General features: G+C 34.7%; 1 protein-coding gene across 1 annotated transcript in view; it reads right to left on the bottom strand.

Moving 5' to 3' along the window:
• The window catches only part of PCDH15 (protocadherin related 15), a 2,229,510-nt gene that overhangs the window by 289,017 nt on the left and 1,917,638 nt on the right, over positions 1 to 22,855 (bottom strand). Inside the window, exon 22 of the mRNA XM_074297067.1 lies at positions 3,975 to 4,103. Within this exon, the coding sequence (XP_074153168.1) occupies positions 3,975 to 4,103 (129 nt within the window). The remainder of the gene's footprint in view (positions 1 to 3,974; positions 4,104 to 22,855) is intronic.

The following is a 22,855-nucleotide window of genomic DNA, read 5'->3' as shown; positions in this document are numbered from 1 at the left end:
TGACTAAATAGAGATTAAATTGCAGAATTCTAGCCATCTGATCATTAATGCTCAAATTCATATAATTAGCATCCACCACTGTTATGCAAATATGAACTCTAAAGGAGAAAGCTAAAATGTAACCATGTATAAAAAGAATTTACATGAAAAAAATCCCCAGATTTGAAATGGATTTGACTTCCCCTATTGCTCTTTCAGGGGTCACCACTACTCTCAGGGGATGATGAGAGGACTCCTGCCTTGATGTCAGATGAGATCTCTTTTGAAATCTCAACTCTGAGAAGAATCTGTATGACCCTAGGAAAATCATTTACCTTCTCTAGGGCTCTGCCTTGTCATTAGTAACACCCAGATCTCTAATATTGGTAAAACTTCCCTGAAGAGTTGGGGTGGCAGAATACTGCTGGTGCTCAGGGCACTTGAGAGGAAAGCATCCTATAGCCCTTTCAGTGGACTCCATGTAAGCTACCATTATGGTTGTTCTTATAAGCCAGTTGGACCACTCTGATGTTTGCTTAAGCCAATTGTTAGATAACTGGTCAAACTCTTGCCAAAGTCAATCTCCTTTTGCAGAATTGTTTTGGAAGCCACTGTTACAATCAACTGTTGAGACCCAGTGTCAATTCTGTATCACAAAATGGGAATAGAGGAGACCTGGAGTACTTATTGATCACAATGTCCTTCTGAGTCAGTCTAATTTGTTTATTCTCTGCTAGTAAAAAGGATGGCTGACACCTAGGGGTGCATCCTTCCTTCTAGACATCCATATATATTGATAAAATTCCAATATTAAAATATTTTATATGAATATTAGAGGATGGCTGACACCTAGGGGTACATCCTTCCTTCTAGACATCCACATATATCGATAAAATTCCAATATTAAAATATTTTATATGAATATTAGTGAAATGGAAATGCTTTAAAAATTATGCCATTTCCCCCCTGACCTCTGTGAACACAACACCGTCTTTGTATTCTGATAGTTTTGCTGGTAAGAACCTATAATCTATAATCCACTTCACTTGTGACCCACTTGGAGAAGAGAGGTATTGTTTCAGGCATTGTTCTGTGCCATGCTGAGCTTCTAAAACAGTGCCCTAAAAATGCTCATTTCATCTTTTGGGCTACCATACAGGGATCCGACAGTCCCATTAATCAAAGCAAGGCCACCAAGGTTTTGATTTATTTTGTTTAATATTAAGTTGTATCGTTGAAGGAAACATTGATTTTTTTTTTTTTTTTTCTTCCCGAATGAGAGTTTCTTCCCCTGTCTAAAAGCCTCGATTTACTAATGATGCTGAAATGGCTTTAAGGGATTCAAACTGAGTTATTACCCCTTTGTCTCAGCAAAAACTGAGCATGTAGATCTCATGCTCACCACGGGAATATATTTGCAGCTCAGGTTAAATAAATTCAGGCTCTTTTGTCTCAAAACTCAGAAAACACAGTGTTGACTCAGGACTACATTTTGTTGCTGCAAACTCAAAAAAGTCAGGTCAGTTGAAGAATGTTTATAAAGGAAAAAAGGTAAGGCTACTGGGAAATGAGCAGCCCTTGGTGGCCTGTGTGCAGCTAATTCAACCCAACCCAACCCAACCCAACCCAACTCAACTCAAACCAATGACCATTTATGAAGTGTCAACCATATGATCCTTATGCCAGGCACTGGCATCAGAGAACCAAATTGAAAGCCAGATCTTGTGCTTGCTGAGGTTATATTTTCCTGGGGGATATAATGTATGTGTATATGCACATTTGTGCACACACACATGCACACATACACACACAGAACTAATAGAGTACAATGAAAGTGAGGTAAGGGAAAGCATTTCAGTAGGGGGAGGTTCCTGGAAGACTTCTTGGTGGAGGCAATAATTGAGTTGAATCTTTAATGAAGATAAGGACTTTGAATTACAATGGAGTGTATTGTAGGCATGAAAATAGTGTCCACCAACTTCTAAAGGAAGGAGATGGAGTGTTATGATGAAGACGCTAAGAAGTTCTTACAAGCCAAATCTGCAGAGATTTATTAGCCAATTTTCCTTTTAAATAAATATGTACACATAAAATCAGCAAACCAAATGTTTCTTTTAACAGGACTATAAAATGGCAAATTGATATTTATCCTAAAATTATTGATATGATCACATATAGTTTCTAATTAAATAATAGTCCATTAAGTCAATCTATCAGTTCATCTCGAAGTGACCTGAATTTCAAATGGCAAATGTTCTAGACTCAAAGTTAAAAGAAGAAAGTTGGAGCATGGGATTTGGGAAATCACACAGCAATGCTAGCATTCGAAGCTACCTTTAGGCACAAAAGAAAACAAATCAATTGCTACCTGTGCTTTCTGGTGGGTCACTTGCTTTTTGGATCCTGGGAGATTACAATTTCAAAAGATTCACATTCATATGGGATCTCTGTAATAGAAAAATAATCTATGGGGCTATATAGATATCTTGGTAAAGGTAAGTGGTCATCCAGGCTAACTTGGGGCAGGTGAAAGAGCAAGGGATACTTGGACATGAATCTGCAATCTGCAATTTGTTCATTTTGTGTCCTTGGAGTTATTTAATGTCATTACTTAAAACAGAGGGTGGGATGTGGATGACTTAGATTTATTCTGACATTCCTTTCAAATCTAAATTCTTCTGTTGTCTCCTGCACCAAAATCATATTCATGGTTAGAAAAGGAGGCAAGCTGTGTGTGTGTGTGTGTGTGTGTGTGTGTGTGTGTGTGTGTGTTTGTGTGTATGTGTGACAGAGAGAGAGAGAGAGAGAGAGAGAGAGAGAGAGAGAGAGAGAGTGACAGAGAGACAGAAAGAAAGAAACAGAGACACAGAGAGAAATGGATTATTAGGGATCTATGATGAAATCCATACAAATTAAAGGGATCACAACTCACTTCCAGTTGATCAATGATGGACAGAAATAACTACACCCAGAGAAGGAACACTGGGAAGTGAATGTAAATTGTTAGCACTAATATCTATCTACCCAGGTTACTTATACCTTCAGAATCTAATACTTAATGTGCAACAAGAAAATTGGATTTACACACATATGTTGTATCTAGGTTATATTGTGACACATGTAAAATGTATGGGATTGCCTGTCATCAAGGGAAGGGAGTAGAGGGAGGGAAGGGATAATTTGGAAAAATGAATACAAGGGATAATATTATTTAAAAAATTACTCATGCATATATACTGTGAAAAAAATTATAAATAAAAAAATTAAAAAAAAATTAAATTCAAATTAAAGGGATCAGAGGAAAGCCTCTAACATAATAGGTAGATACCATAATCAGGATTCCTGGACAAGCAGAACCAAATATCACATAGGAAAAAGGGTATATATCAGGCATAATGTACACTGACAAGTACTATAGTACCATTTAGCTCACTGAAATAAGAAATCCAAATATCAGAGCACATAACTCACAAAAATGAACAAATTGATAATAAAGTCAGAGGCCTTAAGTACACATTGACCACGTGAAAGCCCAGAGCCTGAAACAACAGATATAAGCCATATTTTATCAATGGATAATCCATTCTTTAATAGTAAAACATTTGTAGAATAATATTTAGCAAAACTGAGGTGGTCATTGATAAACCCAAAGATATTTTTTTACCATTCTGAGTACTTCTCTGGTTTCCCTCTAGTGTAAAGAAGTTTTGCCAAGTTTCTAAGGCATCGAGTAGGAACCTTTTAGAGTATTTCAAGTGAAATTGTCCAGGCTGAAATTAGAATTACAATCTGCACTAGTGAAGGTAGTACATACTCGAATGAAAGGATGAATCTTTTACAAATACACAATTGAGATTGCACCAATCAGTGTGAAAGTGAATGAACTTTTTAACTTGCCCCATTTATATTCAGATGATCTTACTATTCTATTCAAACTATTACTATTTTATGCGAGTTCCAACCTAATTTAGAGTATTTGAGTGTGTTCCACTTACCCTCACTTGTCCTACAAAAGCATTGGCTTCTTCTTCAACCACAGATAAATTTCTTGGCAGGTATGGATCAAATGTTGGAGCATTGTCATTTACATCTGTCACCACAATGTTCACAGTGGCTGTTGAAGTCTGAAAGAAAATGGGTATGTATGCGCTGAATTTGTTTCGTTGTGAAATTAATAAAGGAAATACATTACAGTGACAAGGCACCACATAGTAGCAGTAATCAGGAAGGCTGACATACAGAGAGTACATTATACAAGTTATATTGTTATATCATTCTCAATAATTCTCTAAGGTAGGTCATTCAGGTCTTATTAGTCCCATTTTATAGATGAAGAAACCCAGTATTAGTGAATTCAAGTGATTGGCTTATAACAACATAAATATTAAGTGGCAAAGGCAGGATTCAAATCAAATTATCTTCTAGTCCACTTTGAACATTTTCCCCAATATACAACATATCTTTTGGACAAATAAGCAGATCTGAAATCAGAAGCTCCAGAATCTACTCTGAATTCTGCCCCTTTACTACTCTGAGTAAAAGTCTCTTCTGCTTAGTTCTTCCTCCATAATCTTGAAAAGGTTCATAAGATACAGCATTTGAAACTGGAAGGGACTTTCAGGTCATCTAGAATGACCATTTCATTTTTATAGATGAGTAAATAAGGCATAGAGACAAAAATAATTCACACAATTTTATAAGGAAATAAAGTAAACTTTGTGTTCTTCTTTTTCAACTGCTTCCTGGTGGATGAACTAGAAGATGTTTTCTAATCTCAAAATTCTCTTCCAGCTTTCCATCCTCATAGATAGTCTCTATGGATTAGTTGATTAAATTAGTTCTGGCCTTTGTCCCTATAGAGCCACCATTTTAGTGAAAATAGCATATCTCCATCTACTTTCCTTATTATTTATGTTTGGAAAAACAAAGGTTTGTAATCTGCAGCCATTTTTTGCCTTTTAAGAAAATGATGAAAAGTGCAAATGGTGATATTAAAATGTAAAAGGCATCTAGAAATGTCAAACCCCTCCCAGAGGTATATTTTCAGAAACCGACTTCACCTTTATGGAGACCACAGGGCAAGGTTTTACATTTTTAGTTCAGCAAATAATTCTCTGCTCTCTCTTGCTCTCTCTCTCCCTTCTCTCTCTCCCCCTTTTCTCTCTGTCTCTCTGTCTCTGTCTCTGTCTCTCTCTTTCTCTCTCTTTTTTTATTCTCTCTCACCCTGTCTGCCCCACTCTTTCTTCCCTACTCCTTATCATCTCTCTACTCCCCTCTCTTCCTTCTTTCTCTGTCTTTCTCTTTTCCCTCCCTCTCTCTCTTCCTTTCACCTCTTGGGATTTTGTAAAACTTCTGTCTTTCTTTTTCTTCAATTACAAGCCATAAAATAAGAAATTGGTAACACCAAAGGGGTCATTATCAAGGTTGCACTGATCCTTGGATAAGGTGCTGCTCATACCTTGTTGCTAATTTTCAAGTGAAACTAAGACTCTAGATCCCTTAATGATATTGCCAAGTTGCCCTAGAACCATGCTTCCTTAATCTGTAACTAAAGATAAAATTTTTAACCTGGAGTATTTCATTTCCAGACTAGGAGAAGATATAGTTGCCAAAGCCAATGAGACAGCTATGCTTGACTTCCTCTCCCCTGTCTGTTACATTTCTGAGATCCCAGATCACACACACACACATACACATACACACATACACACACACATACAAACACACATACCACACATACACATATACAAACACACACACACACACACACACACACACACACACACACACATGAACATACCAACTTAATGGAATACTCTTTGTGGTTAGGGATCCCCAATAATACTAACTCTGCATTGATCTTGAGAGGTGAGGAGGTGAGGATCCTTTGCAGAACGAAAAGCTAAGTACATCCCTATAGTAATAGCTCCTCTTCCCTCCCCTCTCCCAATCCGTCTGCCAAAAGCAGTAAACTTCCAGGATGAATTTTAGCCAATTATCTTTGGTATTATCTAACTATATTACTGTTCCTCTTTTTCTGTGATGATCCAAATTCCCTACTTGAGATATGGAGAGTTGGAATCAGAATTAACCTTAGAAAGTCTGGAGTACTGTGCCTCTAAAATGGAAAACAAAGTCATAGATTTTTCATAATTTTCTAACAATGATTAATTTAGATTTCCATTCACTCTCTTTCCCCTTCTTTCCTTTTTCCTCTTCTCTTCTTCTCTCTTCTACCTTCCCTGTCGCTTTCATTTCTTCTTTTTTCCTTTCCTTTATTTCTACCTTTTTTCCTGTCCTTCCTTCCTTCCTTCCTTCCTTCCTTCCTTCCTTCCTTCCTTCCTTCCTTCCTTCCTTCCTTCCTTCCTTCCTTCCTTCCTTTCTTCCTTCCTTCCTTTCTTCCTTCCTTCCTTTTTTCTTTCCTTCCTCCTTTCTATGGGGTAGTAAAGGAGGATGAATGGAGAGTGATTATATTAATGTATAATCTTTATAATTCAAAGCTCTACTTACACATATTTTCATCAAGACTAATTTTATTATCAATGCTATTTTAACCAAATAGCATATTGATGGAATCAAAATTAGTTTTTTAGCTAAATATTCCATTAATTACCCAATCGATAGGGTTATTTTGTGACTTTCTAAACACATATGAAAGTGAACTATTTAAAAATTATTTTTCCATGATATATTTCTCTGGTGAGAAAATTTCTTTTAGAGTTTTATGAATTTAAATTCTGCATCTCTAAGTGTACCTTTCAGAAAGTTTCACTTACTCTTTAGTAGTTGTAGAATAACTAAAGAAAGTGCACCCCCTATCTTTTATTTTATTTTTATTCATTTATTTATTTTTTTATTGAGGCAATTAGGGTTAAGTGACTTGCCCAGGGTCACACAGCTAGGAAGTATGAGTGCCTGAGATCAGATGTGAACTCAGGTCCTCCTGACTTCAGGATTAGTGCTCTATCCACTGTACCACCTACCTTCCCCTTCTCCTATCTTTTATAGAGCAGTAGAAAACGTATGTACTCTAAGCAAAAGCAAATATATTATTCCCCCAAATGTAAACCATTTCTATCTCTTATATCAAGATCCCAATACTGGCCAAGGAGTTAATGACAAAAAGTATTTCTGTTTGCCAAACTATTCACTACAGTATTTTATGTAGCACTAGAGAACTAGAAACAATATGGATGGTCAATGAGTAGAAAATAACCAGACAAATTGTGATCTAGAAATTATATGAAATCATATTGTATCATTAAGAAAAGACCTGGGAGGAATTCAGAGAAAGCAACGGATATTTGTCTGAATTGATTTGGAGTGATATAAGCAGAATCAGCACAACAAAGAGAACTCCCATAAAGCAATGAATTTAGAGAGCTCTAAAAGGGCCCTTGAATTCTCAGCTACTGTCATCATCAGCTCTGGGCTGAAAACCCAAATGCTGAAGCCAATCTCTTGTTTTCTCATTAAAAGGTTGAACTTCTTAGTACAGAACATGGCAAATGATATCTAACATGGCCTCTCTCTTGGTTGGCTTTGGTTTACCATATATACATATATATATATATATATATATATATATATATATATATATATATATATATATATATATATATATATATGTATATATGGTAAACCAAAGCCAACCATATATATATATATGCCCCTTACAAAGGCAGTTTTAACAGGATGCTTTGCAAATAAATTGAGTATAAAAATAAAATGGGCATTAGGTGGCACAGTGGATAGGTATCCAGATGTAGAATCAGGAAGATTCGTCTTGCAAAGTTCAAATTTAGCCTCTGACACTTAAGAGTTGGGTGACTATGGGCAAATTACTTAACCCTGCTTTCCTCAGTATCCTTCTCTATAAAATGAATTGGAGAAGCAAATGGAAAAATACTCCAGTGTCTTTGCCTAGAAAACCTCAAATGGGATCATGAAGTGTTAGATACTTCTGAAACAAAACAACAACAAAACATTAGAGAAATCAGTAAAATACTTTAAAATATTTTCTTTCCAAGGAAAAATGGGGGGGGGATGCTTCTCATTTCTTTTCATAAAAATATCATTTTTTTCTTCATGGTTGAAATTGGACTCTGTGAGGTCAGGCCCTTTTGTTTTTGTTTCTGGTAGAGATTGCTAAAAAAATATTCATTCTAACTGGAAGTTGAATGGATGTCCATCAGTTGGAGAATGGTTGGGTAAATTGTGGTATATGAAGGTTATGGAATATTATTGCTCTGTAAGAAATGACCAGCAGGAGGAATACAGAGAGGCTTGGAGAGACTTACATCAACTGATGCTGAGTGAAATGAGCAGAACCAGAAGATCACTGTACACTTCAACAACAATACTGTATGAGGATGTATTCTGATGGAAGTGGAAATCTTCAACATAAAGAAGATCCAACTCACTTCCAGTTGATCAATGATGGACAGAAATAACTACACCCAGAGAAGGTGGGAAGTGAATGTAAATTGTTAGCACTACTGTCTATCTACCCAGGTTACTTATACCTTCGGAATCTAATGCTTATTGTGCAACAAGAAAATGGTATTTACACACATATATTGTATCTAGGTTATATTGTAACACATGTAAAATGTATGGGATTACCTGTCATCGGGGAGAGGGAGTGGAGGGAGGGAGGGGATAATTTGGAAAAATGAATAAAAAAATATTCATTCTAAGTTATTAGTAGAAGGGAAGTCATATTGAAAGTTTAAAAAAATCCTTCCAAATGACTTTGATGAACCATTACAATTTCATTCCTGCATCTGAAGTTCAATCTCAGATAAAGAGAATGAATTCCAGAATACTATCACCATTGGGGCTCACTTTCTGCAGGATGGAACAGAGTGATCAGTTGTCCTGCCTCAGTACATCTAGCTGGCCCCATCAGAAGAATGATAACAGCGTGTTTTGGTATTGTTTCCTGTACCTCAGAAAATGTTTGTGCCTGAATTATTCAGAACGGATCTCTGATATGTACAATTAGATGCTGGAGAATTAACAGAGACCACCAGGAATTGCAGAAACACATAAAAGATGAAGACAGAACAAATGCAGCAGCTGAAACATTTTCAGAGCAATTAGGTACAATGGGAAAAATCAAAACACGTGAATTTCATACCTTTTTAGTAAGACTGATAAGCTATAAAATTATAAATTGCACAGATTAGAAAGTACATATCTTGTTTTTGCTTCCAATAATTTCCTCTTTTATATTCTAGAATTCATTAATAAAAGAAACTCATAAGACAGATATGAACGAATCTCAAGAATGCATTTTGCCTGGAAAGGGGAATGAATGTATGTATTTACAAATTAGTTATAGCAAGGAACATAAAATGTAGAATCCTCAGGAGACATACACCATGATGCGATTTCCTATAGGCCTCTTCAGGGTTCCACTGATTATTCAGATCAGGGGGTCTACAGGGCCAGTGTCCAAGCCTTAAACCAACTTAAGCCAACATAACCCATCAGTTCATTAAATTTTAATCTTTATAGAGATCATCATCAGTTCACCCTTAGGCCCAATTTAAAGCAAACATGGATCTTGTTCATTTTATACAATTGAAAACTTATTGGCAATCACACAGTGTTGTTGTTCTTGTTGTTCTTGTTGTTGTTTGGTTGTTATAAACTCCTCATGACCTCATCTTGGGTTCTCTTGGCAAAAACACTAGAGTGATTTGCCACTTTTTTTTCCAGCTCATTTTACAGATGAGGAAACTGAGGCAAATAGAGTTAAGTGACTTGTCCCGCATCACATAGTTAGTAAGTGTCTGAAGTCAGATTTGAATCCAGGTTTTCCGGACTCCAGACCTTGTACTTTAACCACCGTACACCTAGCTGTCTAGTATCAGCTACCAGGATAGCTACTGTGACTATCAAGTAGCAGAATTACTTAATAATAAAATATTGGACACACTCATATATACACATTCCCATGTATACACAAACACACACACACACACTCACACACACAGACTAGCTGGCAGCATCAGGAGAATGGCAACAGGGCATTTCTGTATTGTTTTTTTATAGCCCACTAAATATTTGTGTCTGAATTATTGAGAACAGATCTTTCTACAGTCATTTAAATTCTAGTGAATCAACAGAGACCACCAGAAATTACAACAACACATAAAAGATGAAGGCAGAACAAATATAGCAGGTGAAACATCTTCAAAGCAATAGCACAAGAAGAAAACTAAAAAACACAAATTCCATGTCTTTTTGGGCATGCATATATACAAACACACATGTAGTCCTGTAAAATGAGAGACAGAGAAACACTCAGAGACATAGACAGAGGCAGAGAGACACAGAAAAAGGCAGAGAGACATGCACACACATACACGGAAAGAGAGTGACAGAGATAGAGACAAAGAGAGACAGAAAAAGAGAGAAGGAAGGTGAAGGAGGGAGGGCAAGAAAAGAGAAAGAAGAAGGAGGAGGAGGAGAACAAAGAGGAGGAGGAAAAGGAGGAGAAGAAGGAAGAGGAGGAGAAGAAGGAAAAGAGGAGGACAAGGAGGAAGAAAAAAAAGGAGGAGGAAAAGAGGAGGAGGAAAAGGAGGAAAAGGAGGAGGAGAAGGAAGAGGAGGAGAAGAAGGAAAAGAGGAGGATAAGAAGGAAGAAAAAAGGAGAAGGAGGAAAAAGAGGAGGAGGAGAAGGAGAAGAGGAGGAAGAGGAGGGAGGAGGAGGAAAAGAGAAGGAGAAAAGAAGGAGGAGTAGAAAAGAAAGAAAAAGAAGAAGAAGAGAAGGAGGAGTAGGAAGAGAAGGAGGAAGGGGAAGGAGAAAAAGGGGGAAGGTATATAGAGGAGAAAGAGTGGGCTCAGGGTTTAATAATCTTATATGTAGCATTTGTAGGATGGTTATTCCTCAACCTATTTCTTGATTCATTATTCTCAATCATCTATAGTTCTAAGGTTATCCATGAGTCTACATTGGTATTTCATTATTAATTACTAAAATGACAGCTCCTCCTATTAACTTATCAGTTATCTCTATGCCCCTATCATATCATTTAATAAACAAGAAAAATATTTTCCCATAATTGTTCATCTCTGTATACATTGTATCATAATGCCCTTATTTCTGGTAGACAGTCTTGCCTTTCAGAAATGAGAATAGGAGTCAATGCTTCTGAAACTGTATAAAACTTTGTCATAAATATAAGTTACTATTTTCATCGCTAACAAAATATCTTAAATTGTTGAATATATGCATTTAACTATCAAATGCCAGAAAGACACTGAAGCTTCAAAAATCAAATATTCAAGAGCATCAATAGGTCTCTATTGGAACTGTACATATTTGACAAAAATAAGCCCTTGCTGTTATTACAGGACTCAAAAATTTCCAGAATTATGTAATAATGCATTACCATACATATTGCCCTAGAGATGATAGTATAATATTCTGACATTTAATAATAATGACAGTAGTGATGGTGGTGGTTTTGGTGGCAATGGTGGTAATGATGACAACATAAACAATGATAGAGATTATGCGGATCAGAATTTCTAAATATAGGATTTATGAACTTATTTCTAAAAACATGGGAATAATTCTATTTCAAATAACTAATTCTACTTGTAATCCTAGTTTATTTTTTCACCTTTAACCTATTCTGTTAAAGAGTCCAAAGGCTTCACCAGGAAGCCTACAAGAAAAAAGTCAAGAATCCTTGATATAGATTACCATCTTCTTTGCTGGAGAGGAATACTTAATGAGAGAGACACATAAATGTTCAGAAACATTTTCCATGCTCTCACATTAGTGCATGTCTTCCACAATTATTTGCAAGTGAAATAATATATGTAAAGTACTTAGCACCGTGCCTGGCATGTAGTAAATGCTTCATAAATACTTGTTCCCTTTTGTAAGCCATCATTATTATTTCCTTGCTCACAAGCTAATGATGATAATGAAAGAATCATGTGGACAGTTGGGGACAATGTGAAGCCAGGAAGTAGTTGGAAGGGATTCATAAATTAGACTAGCCAGATTTCTCTTTGTGAGACATTTTTTTCTAATGACAAGATTAATTTTTTGCAAAATTACAAATGAGTTTATATTGTTATACTTGACTAATCACTCTCCACCAGGTAACCTGGTTTTACTAAACTAAAACTAAACTAAACCAGGTAACCTGGTTTTACTAAACTAAAACTAGTGTTTTACAACATGACCAATCCACATCCTCTTTGTTGCTCGTTCTACCCCTCTTCTTGTTTTTCCTGCTATGAGATGGACCTAGGTGTTTTTCTGTCTTCCAAATTGTTCACAATGGGACTAACATCGCTATCTTGATATACTGAAAAATCTTTTTACAGAGGAAGCAGTGTTGGGAAAAAGCGAAATAGTCCCTCAAAGATTATCTGCCACCCATCCCTTCCCTACATTGCATAAATCACCAAACCCATAAAATGAAAGATTCTATAATTAATGTCTGGGTATCGAAGTGAAGTTATGTCACTGCTATACCCAAAAGTGTAACAGAGAAACAATATTCTGAAAGCTTTTCTGCTTGCTGTTCTTAGATGAAGTTTGAAATAATAGTAAATGGAATGCTGGACTTCATTTGAAGAAGAAGTGAGTTCAAGCCTTGCCTCTGACACACACACACACACACACACACACACATACACACATGTATTGTCCCATACATATAAACCTAAGCAAAGTCCAATCAACTTTCAACTAGAAAAAAATTCTATTTTTTTTTATAAATGGTATATAATATTACCTATTATCAAGGGTCCAATTGCTTTCACAAATAGAGGGTTGGACCTGGAGTCAAGAAGATTAAATCCTGCATCTGAGATGTGTTAGCTATGGGATTTTGAATAAATCACTTTTCTCAGTGACCCAGTAAATGCTCTAACATACTAAGTTGTAAAATCAGTATTCTATGCATTTAAAAAAAATACCCAGTAGAATATCCAACTACTAATGAAGTCACATGCATTTAAAAATAGCTAAAAAAAATTATAGTATTATGTATAAAACCCATAGAGTTAAAGAAAAGATCTCAGGGATGAACTTCTCTTTGTGACTAAGGGTGAATTGAAAGCCTGAGAAGTAGAAGTGTATTTTCAAGATCATACAGTGGCAGAGCTGAGATTTAAGTCCATGTTCTCTGGATCCAAATTTGGCAATCTTTTCATTCATTCTTTCACTCACTCTGACACCCAGAAAGTGGTCTGTTCCAATATTTTGATATTTTTCCTCCCAAATAAATGTTTAGGATATTCTACCTTTTGAGCATTGAGGGTTCATGTTGCCAGGATTTCCAGAGAATATGAACAACAAAAACATGTCACTTTGATGGCTTTTTGTATCTTGTCTATGAATGATAATTGGAATGAGAATAGCAAGGAATTTTATCAGTTAGCTAGGAAAAAGAGGAAACTATTTCACATTGACTGGTAATATATCACAGGACATTTGAAAAGATCAAAATGTCTTAACCCGATGTAATGACTCTTCATTGATGGCATTTGGGGACACAAAGGGAGAGAACTCCAGGCAGGACACTGTCTCAGCTTCTCTAATCATATGAGAGAGGCAATTATTGCTCCATAAGAGCAGTCCCACTCTCTCAAATTTCAGTTCCTATTTTGTTGCTATTACATCTAGTTTTACATGTTTCTTCTTTGTTGAAGCAATAGTTCCTTCTACATCTGGTAAATTTAGTAATTTGCTGAAATCCCATCTGATAGGTGGCATTTATTGTCATCTCATTGTTTTCATTCACTGCTACTATAGATGATTGATATGGTCCTTAATATGATAATCTCCCTTCACCATAGGACTGAAAGTTGAAAAAAACACAGTGTAAAAGGACTTAGGTGACTCTTTTTATGATCTATTGACTCTCTGCTAAAATTAAAAAGTTGAAATTTTGATAGTAGGTAAAGTTGAGTATTTTCCTGCTCTCTGAAGAATGAGGCAATAATTCATAGCTAAGACAACCTGATAGTTTTTTAAACTTTTTTTTTTTTTTTAATTACCAATGGTGGCAGCTCAAACAATACATGTTTAAAAAGGATGAAATCTGAAAATTGTAAAGTTAATAAAAATCCAGTCTAGTCCAACTTAATCTAATCCAGCCTACTTTAATCTTAGTTTTAACATAATATAATCCAGTGCAATCCAATACTACCTTTGTTTTCCAAGCATCTTCAATGTATAAAATCATATGTTAGTTTATGGAGATGCTAAGAGGAAAGAGAAGTAATCCTTGTTTCAAGAATTTAACATTTTATTGGTAGGAGAAGAAGTGAGGACAGATAGACTAGAGGAGGGAAGGATCTAAGAGCTAATGGATATATCTGAAAAAGCCCTGACTCTACAAGCAGTCCAAATTCTGCCTCTAATTTTACTTAGCAAATTGTTTACTCTGTGCAAGCTTCAGTTTGCTTACATGTAAAAAGGGACATATTGACTAGACAACCTTTAGGTCCCATCCAGCTCTAGATAAATAAGCCTATCAACAAGGTTATCAAGGATAGTGTGGTGTTTATTCTGGAGAGCAATCTGGAATTATGCCCCAAAAGTTATCAAACTGTGCATACCCTTTGATCCAGCAGTGCTACTACTGGGCTTATATCCCAAAGAAATACTAAATAAGGGAAAGGGACTTGTGTGTGCCAAAATGTTTGTGGCAGCCCTTTTCGTAGTGGCTAGAAACTGGAAGATGAATGCATGTCCATCCATTGGAGAATGGTTGGGTAAATTATGGCATATGAATGTTATGGAATATTATTTTTCTGTAAGAAACGACCAGCAGGATGAATACAGAGAGGTCTGGAGAGACTTACAGCAACTGATGCTGAGTAGAACCAGGAGATCATTATACACATCAACATCAATACTGTATGAGGATGTATTCTAATGAAAGTGGTTTTCTTCGACAAAGAGAAGATCTAATTCAGTTCTAATTGATGAGTGATGGACAGAATCAGCTACACCCAGAGAAGGAACACTGGGAAATGAGTATAAACTGTTTGCATTTTTGTTTTTCTTCCCAGGTTATTTTTACCTTCTGAATCCAATTCTTCCTGTGCAACAAGAAATTTGGTTCTGCACACATATATTGTATCCAGAATATACTATAACATATTTAACATGTATGAGAATGCCTGCCATCTAGGGGAAGGGGTGGAGGGAAGGAAGGGAAAAATCAGTACAGAAAAGAGTGCAAGGGATAATGTTGTAAAAAATTACCCGTGCATATGTACTGTCAAGAAAAATTATAATTATAAAATTGAAAAAACAATTAAAAAAAGAATAGTATAGTGTAAGAAGTGGTTTTTGTGTTGAGCTTTGAAGAGATGAAGGGATTCTTAGAGGTACTGGTGAACGATTAGTGTATACCTGGTATACCTATCGTTTATATGTATGATTTCTGGAAATAGAATGTATAGTTTTTTTTCTTTTTTAAAGAAGTAATATACTTTTCTTACAATGCATAACATACATCTCCATCAGACACTATTCTTTATCATCATTTCTTAGGGAATTTTAACTAATTAATAGTCTCCCAGTTGCCATAATAGGGGCAGAAAAGGCCTTTAAATTCTACCCACTAGTTAGTATCTAGCGTGAACTGAGATGTGTGTGTGTGTGTGTGTGTGTGTGTGTGTGTGTTTGTGTATATATATATATATATATATATATATATATATATATATATATATATATATATATATATATATATATATATATATATACATGTCCATCATCAATACACTATGAAAAGAACCTCTTAAAAAAAAAAGAAGGTGTCTAGTCATAACTTGGTGGCACCTATGACATGAAAAGAAGAGCAAAGACTGAGATAGAAGGGTCAGAAGCAAAAATGGTAACTAGAAACGATATGTTACAAAAAGCCAAGAAAGAGTACATGTCAAGAGAATGATTAATTGTGTCAAAGACTACAGAGAGAACAAAAGCTTTGAGACCAAGAAGAGGCTATTTAACAATTAAGAGATCACTGCTAATTGTCAGGTGCTATGCTTAATGCTTTATATATTTTATCTCATTAATCTTCTGGATCAAACTTGAGAGTGAACTTCTATCATTTTCAGTCTTGTACAAATGTTTATGATCCCATTTAGGATTTTCTAGGCAGAAACACTGGAGTGGTTTGCCATTTCCTTCTACAACTCATTTTATAAATCAGAAACTGAGGCAAATGGGATTGTGACTTGCCCAAGGTCACAGAGCTAGTAAGCATCTGAGACATTGATGAATCTTTGTCTCAGTTGGCTCAGTAACTCTATTTACTGTGCATCCTACCTGCCCTAGGCATGGAAACTTTCAGGTGACTGATAAAATCAGAAACCATATAATAAAAGATTTAGGAAAAAAATGAAGACAATATTTGGAAACATTAATCATTGATGGAACTTTCGAAGAATTTAGTTCAGAAGAATAGAATAGATATGAGATCATAGCTGGTGGTCATTATAGATCCAGTGAAAAGTTTTTTTTTTTGTTTGTTTGTTTGTTTTTAAGTGTGAAGGACTCTCTAGCATATTGCAGGTAGCAAAGAGAGGTAGTAGATAAGGAGGTGGGGAGTATAATTGATAGAATTCTGGACCTGGAGCCAGAAAGACTCTTCTTGAATTCAAAACTGATCTCAGATACTTTCTAGCTGTAGCTTCTTGAGAAGTCAGTTAGCTCTGTTTCTCTCACTTTTCTCACCTGTAAAATTAGCTGGAAAAGGAAATGGAAAAACTACTCGAAGATCTCTGCCAAGAAAAAGCCAAACTGGATCACAAAGAATTGGACATGAACAAAAAATGATTGAACAATCAAAAGGCAGCTATTGAAGATTAGACACTAGAGGGCATGGAATCGGAGGTACATGTTTAAGGAATTGTCAAACCCAATAGTGTTCAGTGAGGAAAAATGGTGGGCAATGAATACTTCAGTTCTAAACAAATGATTTTTAAAAATCATCAATTTTCAACTAAAATGATAAAATTATTTTTTAAATTTCTTTCTGATTTTGCTTTCATTTTCATTTGACTTGGAATACACCTTTTTAAAGATAGAAAATACAAAACAAGCTCTTCTTCATCTCCTGAAAGTGAATCACTTTTGTTAGAGTTCATTATTTACTTTTCTAATAATTTCCTAATAAAGGGATTTTTGAGTTATGGTAAAAAAAAAAAAAAAAAGACTCCATCTTGAAATTTTTTTAGGTAAAAGTGGAAGACTTTTAAAAAATGTTTAAGCTATTGGTCTTGTATTTGTGATTATGGTAAAGTAGAAAGAATACTATCATTAAGTTAGAGAAACTTAAATTTTTATTTTGCCACAGTCCAGTAGTGTGATCTTGGGCAGTACTTAACATTAATTTCTCTGTACTTCAATTATATAAAATATAAAAAACTGTTGGCTATTCTAAAACCATCATAAAAAAGAGAAAACAATTCAGAGCTTTCCTTCACTATCTCCTTCTAGAATTATTGGAATATTCATTACAGAAAATTTATTAAAAGATGCACATTTTAGACATGAATCTTTAAGCCCCAAATTTCTATAGAATAATGATCTTTGGAATTTGATGCATTAAATAACTTTTAACCTCAAACCATGTCTCAGACATTCTTGAGACATATGTGATATTTATTTCTAATCATTCCCGTGATTGTATTGACTTTCATCAACTTTACTTAGAGACTTGATTTGTTATTAAAAAAACAAAAAACAAACCAAAACAAAACAAAACAAACAAACAAACAAAAAAAAAAAAACAATATGAAGAGACAAAAACCATGTCAGAGTTTTATGTCTTAAATAAATCTGTGTCATCATGTTGATATTATAGTTGTCTCTGGGGCTAAGTAACTTTATTTAGCTAGATAACATTCAAACATTCTCCCATGTGTTCTCTTGTCACAGCTGATATGATTTTAGCTCATTACATTTTATAGTTGCTACAAGTCCTACATTTAACATTTTAAAATTGATTCTTTATCTTTAAACCTTCTTTTAAAATTTTGAGTTCCAAATTATTTCTTTTGTGCCCATTCTTTCCTGACCTACCAAGAAGGTGAAGAATATATCAATATGATATCATGCAGAATATATTTCCATATTAGTCTTATTTAAAAAAAAAAATCAAGAAAAAAGTGAGAAAACTATCTTTCAATTTACAGAGTTCATCAATTCTCTCCCTTAAAGTTGATAGCATTTTTTTCATCATGAGACTTTGGAATTGGATTTACAATATTGTTGTTACTATATACAATCATGTCCAACTTCTCACTTCACTTTCATCACTTCCTATACTCCTGAGTTTTTTTTTCCCTGAAACTATCCTCATCATTTTCTATAGCACAATAAACCCCAAATATACATATCCATCATTTTTACAGCACAATAAACCACAAACCTACACCACGTGTTCAGCTATTCCCCAGTTGATGAATATTCCTTCAATATCCAATTCTTTGCCATCCCTCCTCTCTCTTTATTTTCTATTTCCTTCCTTCCTTCCTTCCTTCCTTCCTTCCTTCCTTCCTTCCTTCCTTCCTTCCTTCCTTCCTTCCTTCCTTCCTTCCTTCCTTCCTTCCTTCCTTCCTTCCTTCCTTCCTTCCTTTTCTCTTTCTCCTTATCTCTTTCTCTTTCTCTCTCTCCCCTTTCCCTCTTCCTCTCCCTACTTTCTTCCTTCTTCCTCTTTCCTTCCTCCCCCCTCTTTCCCTTCCTTTCCCCCCTCCCCCTCTTTAGGCTAAGTCAAAGTGTATGTACAGCTTTATGTACCTTTTGGAATAATTGCAAATTGTTCTCTAGAATGGTTGAACAATTCAAAACTCTATCACAATTTATTAGTTTGTCAATTTCTCACTTCTGGCCAGCATTTGTTGTTTCGGATAGGTATGAGTGGTAACTCAAGAGTTATTTTAAATTGCAATTCTAAAATCAGTAGTGATTTAGAACATTTGTCCTTATGATTATAGATAGTTTTGATTTCTTCTGAAAATTGTCTGTTTATATCTATTGACTATTTATCAACTGGGGAATGATTATTATTTTTATAAAATTAACTCAGTTAATTATATTCAGTGTATAGTAAGTAATAGTGTATAGTGTATAGTGAGTAATTAATATATACTCAGTGTATAGTTGAGAAATTAGATCTTTATCAAACAAAAATTGCCATAAAATATCGATATTCATTTTCTATAGTATCATTAATAAAATGTATTTTCCCTGATTGTTTCTTTTAAGTAAGTCTATTTTTATTTTTCTTTGCTGAGGTAGTGATTCTTATTCTTTCATTTTTTCTTCAGCTGAAACATTATATTCTGCTCCTACCCCTTATTTTAAATCTGCTTTTTTATTTCATGTGTCTCTTGTAAACAACATACTGTTGGATTTTGGTTTCTAATCCCTTTATACTATCTGCTTCTGTTTTATAGGTGTGCCTATTTGACTCAACATTCACAGTTATGATTACTAATTGTATTTTTCCCTTAATCCCATTTTCTTCTGTTAATTCTTCTGTCTTTCTCCTTATCATGTCTTTCTTCAAACTTTTGTTTTACTTCTAAACACTTCCTCCTTTAATGCACCCTTTTATCATTTACTTATTTTTTCTTATCCGCTTCCCCTTCTATTTCTCTATTAGGAAAGTTATATTTCTATACACAAATGAGCATGTGTGTGTATATACACACATATACATATTCATACATATATACACACATATAGGTACACACACACTAACTAGCTATACAATACACACCCACACAAGCTCACATGTTTTCTTTCTTCATACCAATCCTGAAAAGACTGAGATTCTAGCATTGTCCATCACCCTCTCATTTTCTTCATTATTATAAAAGGCCTTCCCTTGTGCATTTTTAAAAAATTTCCTATGCCTCTATTTCATCTTTTATTTACCTTATCTCTTCTTTCTTGAATTTTTTTCTTTGAGACCATGTCATTATACTCAACTCACATTCATGCCCTCTTTATGCAAACTCCTTTTAACTGCCTAATAATAAGGCTAAAGTTCTTAAGAGTTACATGTATCATCTTCCCAAATATAGTTTAACATGTGTCCCTTATGATTATTCTTTTATGTTTGCCTTTTTATACTTCTCTTGAGTCTTGCATTTGAAGATCAAGTTTCCATTCATCTTTCTTCTTTTCATCAGGAATGATTGAGAGGTCCTCCCACCACAATTTCATTAAATGTTTATTTTCTGCCCTAAAGAATCATACTGTTTTGCTGGGTAAGTTTTTCTTGATTGTAATCTCAGCTCCCCTTTCTTCCATATTTGAACTGCTATCCTTGTGCTTAGCTGCTAAATATTGTGTGATCCTGACTGTGGTTAAACAGTACTTGACATATTTATTTCTGACTGTTGCAATATGTTCTTCTTGACCTAGGGATTCTGGAATTTCATTAAAATATTCTTGGAAAATTTTATTTTAGGATATCTTTCAGGAATTAATGAACTCTTTCAATTTCTATTTTATCCTCTGATAAGGGTTTTGAGCCACTTTTCCTAGTTTCTTGAAATATAGTATCTTGGCCTTTTTGGTGACCAAGACTTTTCATGTAGTAAAGTAATTCTTAAATTACATCTTCTTGATTAATTTTCCAGGTCAGTTGTTTCTGTGATAAGATGTTTCATATTTTAGGACAAAAGCTGAAGGCAGAGCCAAAATGGCAGAGTAAAATCATGAAGCTGCTCAAACTCTCTCAGTTTCTATCAAAAACCACATGAAATCAAGCCTCTGAACAGAGGCTGATGGAATGAAACCAACTCACCAGCTCAATATAGAATGAAAAAAAAAATTCAAGAAAGGTTGGTCTCACTGGGGTAAAAAGGGTGTTCTGGCCAAGTCAGATAGATTCCGGTAAAGCTGGTAAGAGGGTCTCAATCGCAACAAATCAGCAACTAAGACCCTTAGTCCTGGCTCAGTTCCAGCTCATAAGGGAAACTCTGGGAAACCAGGCTGTTTTCTGAAAAGAGTAGGCAAAGCTACCCCCTCCAAACACAAGGGGACCCTGTGCTCAAAGTCAAGACTCAGAACTGCACAGGAAGCTTGGGACAGTGTCCCCTGGGCCACAGGAGCAGAGCTCCTCCTTAAAAAAAAAAAAAAAAAAAAAAAAAAAAAAAAAAAGGAAATAACAGAAAAAAAAATAAAACAAAAGACAAATAATCCAATATATATGTAACATGTGCAATTCTTCTGTACCTATTTCCACATTTATCATCTTGCACAAGAAAAATCAGATAAAGGAAAAAAATGAGAAAGAAAAACAAACAAACAAACAAACAAAAACAAGCAAATAACAACAAAAAAAGTGAAAATATTTTGTTGCTATTCACACTCAGTCCCACAGTCCTCTCTCTGAGTGCGGATAGCTCTCTTCATCACAAGTCTATTTGAAGTGGTTTGAATCATTTTATTGTTGAAAATAGCCATATCCATGGTATTGATCATCACACAATCTTATTTTTACTGTGTACAATGTTTGCTTGGTTCTAGTCACTTCACTTAATATCAATTCACAGTTCATGTCAATCTTTCCAGGCTTTTCTGAATCATCTTGCTGATCTTTTCTTATAGAACACTGATATTCCATATCATTCATATACCATGATTTATTTAGGCATTCCCCACCTGGTAGGCATCCACTCAGCTTCCAGTGCCTTGTCACTACAAAAAGGACTGCTATGAACATTTTGCACATAGGGATACTTTATCCTTTTTTTTTTATTATCTCTTTGAAATATGGATAAACACAATTTGATACCTCTTTGGATATAGTTCCAAATTACTCTCCAGAATATATTAGTGTTCTAGTTTTTTCACATTTCCCCCCAACATTTATCATTATCTTTTGTTGTCATCTTAGTCAATCTAAGAAGTATGTAGTAATACCTCAGAATTGTCTTATTTTGTATTTCTCTGATCAATAGTGACTTAGAATTTTGTTTTGTTTTGTTTTGTTTTGATATGACTAGAAATTTTACCTTCATCTGACAATTATCTGTTCATATGCTTTGGCCATTTACCAATTAGAAAATGACTTTCATTCTTATAAATTTGAATTAATTCTTCACATATTTTAGAAATAAGGCCTTTATCAAAACTCTTGGATGTAAAACTTTTTTTTTTCCCCTCCAGTTTCTTTTCCTCTTTTAATCTTGTATGCATTGGTTTTCCTTGTGCAAAAGTGTTTTAACTTATTATAATTAAAATTTTCCATTTTGCATTACATAATGTACTCTATTTCTTCTTTGGCCACAGATTTCTTCTTTATTCCCAGATCTGAGAGGTAGACTGTCCTTCATTCTTCTAAATTGCTTATAGTTTCCCTCTTTATGTCTAAATCATGAACTGATTTTGACCTTATCTTGGTATATGGTATTAGGTGTGGGTTAATGTCCAGTTTCTGCCATAGTATTTTCCAATATTCCCAGCAATTTTTGTCAAATATTGAGGCCTTATCCCAGAAGCTGGGGTCTTTGAGTTTATCAAACACTAGATTACAATACTCATTGATTATTGTGTCTTGTGAGTCTAACATATTTGACTAATCATATACTCTATTTCTTAGGCAGGACCAAATGGTTTTGATAACCCCTGCTTTATAATATAGTTTTAGGTCTGGTGTTGCTAGGCAACCTTCATTTGCATTTTAAAAATTAATTCCCTTGAAATTCTTGACCAATTGTTCCTCCAGATGAACTTTGTTATTGTTTTTTTTTCTAGCTCTGTCACATAATTTCTTGGGAGTTTAATTGGTATGGTATAAATAATCAATTTAATGGAATTTCTCTTTGTATCTATTGGTGCTGGACTTTTTTATAAT

This window comes from Sminthopsis crassicaudata, chromosome 2 (assembly GCF_048593235.1).
Source record: "Sminthopsis crassicaudata isolate SCR6 chromosome 2, ASM4859323v1, whole genome shotgun sequence".
Lineage (NCBI taxonomy): Eukaryota > Metazoa > Chordata > Mammalia > Dasyuromorphia > Dasyuridae > Sminthopsis > Sminthopsis crassicaudata.
This window is presented reverse-complemented; position numbering and strand designations above follow the sequence as displayed.